Source organism: Oncorhynchus masou, chromosome 21, assembly GCF_036934945.1.
Source record: "Oncorhynchus masou masou isolate Uvic2021 chromosome 21, UVic_Omas_1.1, whole genome shotgun sequence".
Taxonomy (NCBI): Eukaryota; Metazoa; Chordata; class Actinopteri; order Salmoniformes; family Salmonidae; genus Oncorhynchus; species Oncorhynchus masou.
This window is the reverse complement of record NC_088232.1, coordinates 33,884,059-33,892,463: the sequence shown is the minus strand read 5'-3', so window position 1 is coordinate 33,892,463 and position 8,405 is coordinate 33,884,059. Positions and strand designations below refer to the sequence as shown.

Here is an 8,405-nt window from a genome sequence, read left to right as displayed (position 1 = left end):
AGATGCGCTCGATTTAGTCACAGATTCGACCGGTCTGTCGGATAGGTGGAGTTTGTTTCATGGGAACACTTTCTACCCGGTGCGCAGGACTTTTGAATCAAGTGCATCTACCATAACAGCTCGACATGATTTTTGAAAAGGAGCGCAAGCCTTTATCGTTCTTTGGCTTTTCTACAGAAATATTTGGTGATTGTCTATGAATGCCTTGAAGATTGACCAGTTGGCGACCACTATGTCTAGGCAATAATTTTGTTAGACCTATTTAGAAAATAATTATATATATATGTATTATATACACAGTTGAAGTTGGAAGTTTACATACACTTAGGTTGGAGTCATTAAAACTCGTTTTTCAACGACCCACTGGGAATGTGATGAAACAAATAAAAACTGAAATAAATAATTATCTCTACTATTATTCTGACATTTCACATTCTTAAAATAGTGGTGATACTAACTGACCTATGACAGGGGATTTTTACTTGGATTAAATGTCAGGAATTGTGACAAACTGAGTTTAAATGTATTTGGCTAAGGTGTATGTAAACTTCCGACTTCAACTGTATATATATACACAGTACCAGTCAAAAGTTTGGACACCTACTCATTCAAGGTTTTTTATTTTACTTTTAAATTTAAACTTTTTTTCTACATTGTAGAATAATAGTGAACACAAACTACGAAACTATGTAACCAAAATAGTGTTAAATAAATCAAAATATATTTATATATGAGATTCTTCAAATAGCCAGCCTTTGCCTTGATGACAGGTTTGCACACTCTTGGTGTTCTCAACCAGCTTCATGAGGTAGTCACCTGGAATGCATTCAATTAACAAGTGTGCCTTGTTAAAAGTTCATTTTGTGGAATTTATTTCCTTAATGTGTTTTGAGCCAATCAGTTGAATTGTGACAAGGTAGTGTGGTATACAGAAGATAGCCCTATTTGGTAAAAGACCAAGTCCATATTATTGCAAGAACACCTCAAATAAGCAAAGAGAAATTACAGTCCATCATTACTTTAAGACATGAAGGTCCGTTAATCTGGAAAATTTCAAGAACTTTTAAAGTTTCTTCAGGTGTAGTCACAAAAACCATCAAGCGCTATGATGAAGCTTGTTCTCATGAGGAACGCCACAGGAAAGGAAGACCCAGAGTTACCTCTGCTGCAGAGGATAAGTTCATTAGAGTTACCAGCCTCAGAAATTACTGCCCAAATAAATGGTTCATAGAGTTCAAGTAATAGACACATCTCAACATCAACTGTTCAGAGGAGACTGTGTGAATCATGCCTTCATGGTCGAATGCTGCAAATAAACCACTACTAAAGGACACCAATAATAAGAAGAGACTTGCTTGGGCCAAGAAACACGAGCAATGGACATTTGACCAGTGGAAATCTGTCCTTTGATCTGATGAGTCCAAATTGGAGATTTTTGATTCCAACCACTGTGTCTTCGTGAGAGACAGAGTATGTGAACGGATGATCTCCACATGTGGTTCCCACCATACAGCATAGAGGAAGAGGTGTTATGTTGTGGGGGTGCTTTGTTGGTGACACTTTCTGTGATTTATTTAGAATTCAAGGTACACTTAACCAGCATGACTACCACAGAATTCTGCAGTGATACGCCATCTCATCTGGTTTGTATTTAGTGGGGCTATCATTAGTTTTTCAACAGGATAATGACCCAACACACCTCCAGGCTATGTAAGGGCTATTTGTCCAAGAAGGAGAGTGATGAAGTGCTGCATCAGATGACCTGGCATCCACAATCACCCGACCTCAACCCAATTGAGATGGTTTGGGATGAGTTGGATCGCAGAGTGAAGGAAAAGCAGCCAAGAAGTCCTCAGCATATGTGGGAACTCCTTCAAGACTGTTGGAAAAGCATTCCTCATGAAGCTGGTTGAGAGAATGCGAAGAGTTTGTAAAGCTGTCATCAACTTACTACTTGATTCCATACGTCTAATTTCATAGTTTTTATGTCTTCACTATTATTCTACAATGTAGAAAATAGTAAAAATAAAGAAAAACCTTTGAATGAGTAGGTGTGTTCAAACTTTTGTCTGGTACTGTATATATGAGATAGTCTAACAGTAAAATCCATTTTATTTTTTGTTGAGAAAGCATTGGCCTACCAAGACAAATTGAAGACATAGATATGGTTTTACTGCCATCAAATATATCAAAAAAAGGAAAAGGTCTGACTGTTGGTGTGCTTGGAGGGGGACACATTGGAAAACAGCTGGTCCAAGTGCTTCTTGAAAAGAATGGCCTAAAACCGTCACAAATCAACATTTCCACAAGGAGGCCTGAAACTCTAGGTAATTGAAAAATAAAATGAAAGGAACAATTGGCATGAACTACAAATATAACAATGTATTGAATGTAATATATTTTCATCTTTTAAATAACAGAGGAATTTGTGAAGAGGGGTATCATGTGTTACTTTGACAACCAGCGATTGGTGGCCTGGGCAGATGTGCTGTTCCTCTGTTGCCTTCCCTCTCACCTACCCAAGGTGTGTGCAGAGCTCCAATCCCACCTACCAAAGCACTGTCTGGTGTACAGCTTCCTCTCTGCCGTACCTTTAAACAGGTAAAAACAAATGTATTAAAATCCCCTAAACCCTTGTGTTATTGGCACTTGTGTTATTGGCACTCGCATTAACATCTGCTAACTATGTGTATGTGACAAATCAAATCTGATCTGATTTTAAGTAATATTACCTGCTATTCAAATCATTGTCCCCCAAAAAAATCCTCAAAAACTCATATTTTTGTATTACTCCATCCACACCCGCTGGATTTTATATTATGTTGCATTTTTTTTAAAGATTGGCACAGCTTCTTGGTCACAGCTTCATTCTCAAACCACAGTATGAGTTTGTGGCTTGTGACTCTGTCAACATGTGGCATTCCCGAGGTCATGTGACCGCGGCTTTGAAAGACCCAGAAGTAATAGATGCATCCTGTCCTCTTGCCATGAGAGGTAGGTAATTCTTGTTGTGAACACTTACTGCATATTTACTGTACGAGATGTAAATGTCTGATGGTGTATTGAGACATGCAAGATAAGATATCTGATACATTTTCATATTGAGGTGGGCTCTGTCTGGATCCAAAGTGGCTGTTTGGGTTGTTGTACAGTCTCTTGAACATGTGCACCGCTGCAAATGTGGGATCCACTGAAGCTCTTGGCCTGATCAATGAGCTGTTCCAGTTAAAAGGTCCAGGCACTGTGGCATTCATCCTGAACAATTTTATCCATTCCTCCTATGCATCTTCCCTGACACCAGATGAGTGAGTTTTCATTTAGCACACATTTTGTACAAAGGGTTTTTCTTATGAGAAAAGTTAACTTACATATTTAATGTAACCTGTGTTGAAACTCAAACACACAGGAATAGAAATACAAACATATATATATTTTTTTAACACAAATTAATGATTAGGCTAACTAACCATACTTTTTAATTTGTCTCCCATGTTGTCAAGGTCTTTCCCCTGGATTAATTTAGTTGATGTTCAGTCTAAGGAGACACCATTATCATGCTTCATATCAAGAAATAACAGTATGCAGGGTTGTCTCTCTGCTCTATACAATTCAGTAATGGTGGATCCACTGAAGGGAAAGAAAGAGCCTGGAAAACCCAAAGATGGAACTCTGTCTGTCATAACACCAAGTCATTGTAAAAAATCTGATTTTGTGTGATGTTGATTTACTCTGTTAACTGTTAACAGAATAAAATAAAGGGATTGAGTATATTTTTTTTATCAGATCAATTAATGTACCCTTCAAAATGTATAACAATCTCAGGTTATCATCAGGGCATAGGAATAAGGATGGGGACCATCCACATCCGCTAATACTCGTTAAATTACGGAAGTACCAAAAATCTGTTATTTTCCCTACGGGGATGTTTCTGCGCAGTCTGAACTGAGTTGACAGATAACGTTAGCTACATTTCCGGAGAAAACCTTGAAACTAGCCAAGCAGGAATCCAAAAACTCATTATCACATGATTATCTGAGGTAGGTTTTTTTATTTACAACTTGTTGACAAGTGACAATGTGTCAAAGAATGTCAGAAGATCATCCGACAAGCTAGCTAGCAATTTTCACGAACGCGATACTAGCTAGGTAGCATACGTCCAGCTCAGCAGGGCGCAGTCATTGCTCCGCAGCTTGCTACTAGCAACCAAATTGGTTTCAAATGTTGAAATTATGTGACCAAAAAAGATAGCTAGCAATGTAACTTTGTAACCGCGCGCGCATTAGTCGGATTTTGACGTTAGCAAGGCAGCATCGTATTAGTGGAAACCGTTCTCAGGGCAGACCTGGTTGTAGCTGAGTCGCGTCGGGGACAATTTTAGCTAACGCTTTTCCTAACCTTAACCTAATTATCATAACCTGCTGTGTATGTTATCCTATCCTGTTACGAAAAGTCACTTCTGCTGGTCAAAACCGGCAGACGCCCAGAGAACAGTCTTGGTTTCCAATGCTATAAAGCATTTTTTTGTATGTTTCATTCTGTATTTGTTTTTCTTTGATGCATGATCTGAATGCCTTCCTGACATTCTCCTCTAATATGATGGTAACCTGCATTTTAGTGCTGAAGACAATAGGGAGGAGGGAATACAGTAAGCGATTTAGGGTGCGTTCCTAAATTCTATGTGGAGTGCCAGGGTGGGTTCAATGTGCCCTCCGCGTTCGCAAATTAACTGGCTAGCTTGCTAACTACTTCCAGACACAGATGAGAGAACACATCACTCTGACCATTTTACTCGCCCTAGATGAGCTGGTTATTCAGAGCGTTGGTGACTAACTGCTGCTAGAAACATTTTTATGACGCATTTTTTTTGCTGATGTTTACTGACACCGGACATAGTCAACGGATGTTGAGCGTTCGTAAATTCGTCAGTTATTCTGAGCTCTGGCACACAGACGAGTGCTCTGAAAAGTGAAGATAGCCAGAGTGCATTTACGAACGCACCCCTAGAGCGAGACTGAAACGTGTTTATGCATTCATTTTAGCGATGGAGAAATTAGAGGCTACATCGGAGCTTCAATCCAGATTGACAGCGTTATCGGTTTCCTCTTTCCCCGGGATAACGTCGAAAAACTGGGAGACCAATCCTCTAGACAGGTAACTCACCTGTTGCTGATATACCTGCTCTGATATTTAGCTTTTTAGCTACTGTACTTCATTCCTGAAACATGTGATATAACTAAATGCAATTGAAATACATTACAAAAATGTTTAACATTTGTAATGCTTTGCCAGTTAAGTTTTTACAATGCTTTGTGAGGCATACATTTTATGTTGAATTGTGATTAAAAGTTTTATTCGCATTGTCATCTGTCTGTGTATAGGCTCCAGAGCACAGATCTCTCAAATAACTCCAACCACCCAATAAGCAACCCTGATATGGATGTAAGGAATGACACAGAGGGGTCCAACCAGCCAGCTGAGGTAAACATCATGTCTGCCTAAAAAATGACATGGCAATTAAATTAATTGGCAATAATGATTATACTGCAAGCACCTATAGACTTGTTGCATGTGTGTGTTTTCAGGTTAATCAGGAGGCTCCTGGTGGGCAGCAGGCCATGGGGGGAGATGTTGAGGAGAACAGCCGAAGTGGGAATAGTCAAAACCCTGGAGAGAGAAAAGGTGACGCACTAATGTTTCACAATTCCTGACACTTAAGATAACTCGTATCTTTCATCCATGTTTTGGAGTCTGTTTGTATCGCAACTTACTGATAAAATAATAATCATGCTGAAAATATACATATTACATATAATATACAAAGAATCTCTAATTGTGTGATACTCTACTATCACACACATTTTGAACACTCTGCTCAGGTTTGGTTCCCATGTTGTCCTCACATATAATCTATGGTTGTGCTCTAGTCCAAATGCCCCCGCTAAAGCCTCCTTCCACGTGGACGTCCATGGCAATGAAGGAGCTTAAGGCCAAGCTGCGACTGGAGAAGGACAGTGTGGTGGCAGTGTACAGAGGAGACATTATGACAGTACATGTGCCAACTGTCCCTGAGGGAAAGCGGGTGTGCTGGGAGTTTGCCACAGATGGCTATGACATAGGCTTTGGAATCTACTTTGACTGGACCCCTGTTACCAGCCGGGCCATCACGGTCCACATCAGCGAATCCAGTGATGATGAAGATGAAGAAGATGAACTAGAAGGTCAGTAAGCATCTCTTTTGGTTTGAAATTTGTTTAGTTACAACACATTTTGTTATGTTTCATAATCTGAAAATTTTGGAATGTGTTTGATAACTGATCTCAGATCTGTAATTTGAGGTTGTTGTCCTGAAGACTATTTGTTGTCTCCTGCAGGACCTGTCAACACAGGGGATGTTGAGAAGGGGTCCAAATCATTGGCCAACTCCAACCTAGGGGAAATCTTACCTGTGTATCGTCAGGACAGTCACATGGCAGTGCAAGGTGGTAGTCATGAGTATCCAGGCGAAGGCACTTACCTTCTGAAGTTTGATAACTCCTACTCATTATGGCGAAATAAGACTCTGTACTACAGGGTGTATTACAGTGCCTGAGGAAACAGTCCACTATTGCATATGAATGTATGACTTCGCTTCAAATAATTGATATCTATTTTTGATTCCATAGAATAATTTAGGGTTAATTATAGGTGCATATATTTTTTATCACAATCAGCTGGTGTTGCTCGCTCTAAGGCTACATTTAATGTGAGAGGACTAGAGAATTATGGAGCACTTTTTTTTGTTTTACTGTGAGCAAGATTTTATGAAGCTTTATGTTTGTGCTATGTTCTGGTGTGTTTAAAAGTTTTGTGCAGTGAGTTCAGGCAAATTGCCCATATTTTCAAGATATATATTCTATATATAGTATAGATTTTTATTCAGACACAATTTCAGTGGTGGCAGCAATCAGGGAACACTGATAGAAAGATGATTTGCTCGGTCAAAGCTTAAGCAGGAGAGGTGCTCCATAGAACTGGGAGGTTTTCTTTTTGTGTCCACACATTGTTTGATGTCATATAATGTTGGTGTGTACTTCATGTATTTCAATTTCTTGCCAAACATTTTTTTTAAATGTCAACTTCAATTGTATGATGATCCAAATGCAGTATCTTAAACAATATTCCTGTACAACAATTCCATTATTTTTCTGCATATTGTGATTGGAATGAGCAATTATGTTGATGGAATGAGTAATTATGTCGATGAAAGTGTATTAGATGCTTCTCTGAGTCCATTCCTAAAGCAAATGGTTACCGCCTGTCTTATTGACAAATAAAAGCCATCCCTGGCACAAAAAGCTCTTATGTAAAATTGGATCAACATTTACATTGCCAAATCCCTATATAGTTAGCAGGTTGTCAGGTGATGGGTTGATCTTGGTGGACAATCACATGAGACTATTGTAGATACAGAAATATTTTGAATCTGTTAGTATGTGTGACTTGGATGGTCCCTTTTTAAAGTAAAATGTTATGTACCAATCTCTGTAAAGTAAGATCATTTTGAGTGTGTGTCGTTTCTGTGTTGTGTAGCGCTGTATGCACCTAATCATGTTCTAAATTTGATTATAGCCGCCCACACGTAATTTCCAAAAATGTTTGTACCTCAAATGTCTGTATTGTGCATGTTTCCAAAGATCATGACTTGTGCTGCTAAAATATAAGGCAACTGAAAATAAGTTTCAGTTTTGTACTATACAGTATGTGTTTCTGTTTGTTATAAGCTTTCCTGAAAAGTTTTCACAATAAAGAGTCTCATTTGCATTACGGTATGTTACATTTCTACAGCTCTGCCACATTTATGTCATGGTACTATGAAGTAGCCACGTATAGAGAGCTTGGTCTCAGCCAATTAATATCCTGATCAAAGCTTTTGGGGTGCATGTGTTTGTTACAGTAATGGCTGGCTTTATGTGAAAGCATTGGTGTTAACCTAAGTGCAACATAACCCTCTGAACTGAAAGCATATACATGACCAAAAGTATGTGGACACTTCGAACATCTCATTCCAAAATTATCGGCATGAGCTGCTATAACAGCCTCCACTCTTCTGTGAAGGCTTTCCACTAGTTGTTGGAACATTGCTGCGGGGACTTGCTTCCATTCAGCCACAAGAGCATTAGTGAGGTTGGGCACTGATTTTCGGTGATTAGGCCTGCTCGCAGTTGGCGTTCCAATTCATCCCAAAGGTGTTCGATTGGGTTGAGGTCATAGCTCTGTGCAGGCCAGTCAAGTTCTTCCATACCAATGTCAACAAACCTTTTCTGTATGGACCTCGCTCCTAAAAACCAATGAGGAGATAGGAGAGGTGGGACTTGTGCGCATGTTGATTTTGTCCACCCACACCAGACACAATCAGGACACGCAGG

The 8,405-nt window shown here is 39.3% G+C and overlaps 2 protein-coding genes across 2 annotated transcripts; both read left to right on the top strand.

Moving 5' to 3' along the window:
- The first annotated feature begins 2,020 nt into the window (after nucleotides 1–2,020).
- On the top strand, nucleotides 2,021–3,825 carry noxred1 (NADP-dependent oxidoreductase domain containing 1). The gene is made up of 5 exons (XM_064928238.1): nucleotides 2,021–2,327; nucleotides 2,421–2,601; nucleotides 2,840–2,994; nucleotides 3,107–3,305; nucleotides 3,501–3,825. Exons 1-5 carry the CDS (start codon nucleotides 2,165–2,167, stop codon nucleotides 3,715–3,717), a joined length of 915 nt encoding a protein of 304 aa, XP_064784310.1. The 5' UTR covers nucleotides 2,021–2,164; the 3' UTR covers nucleotides 3,718–3,825.
- Nucleotides 3,826–3,916: 91 nt separating this feature from the next.
- tmed8 (transmembrane p24 trafficking protein 8) lies at nucleotides 3,917–7,803 on the top strand. The gene is made up of 6 exons (XM_064928239.1): nucleotides 3,917–4,037; nucleotides 5,040–5,151; nucleotides 5,379–5,478; nucleotides 5,583–5,679; nucleotides 5,925–6,218; nucleotides 6,372–7,803. Exons 2-6 carry the CDS (start codon nucleotides 5,042–5,044, stop codon nucleotides 6,587–6,589), a joined length of 819 nt encoding a protein of 272 aa, XP_064784311.1. The 5' UTR covers nucleotides 3,917–4,037; nucleotides 5,040–5,041; the 3' UTR covers nucleotides 6,590–7,803.
- Nucleotides 7,804–8,405: the final 602 nt, after the last annotated feature.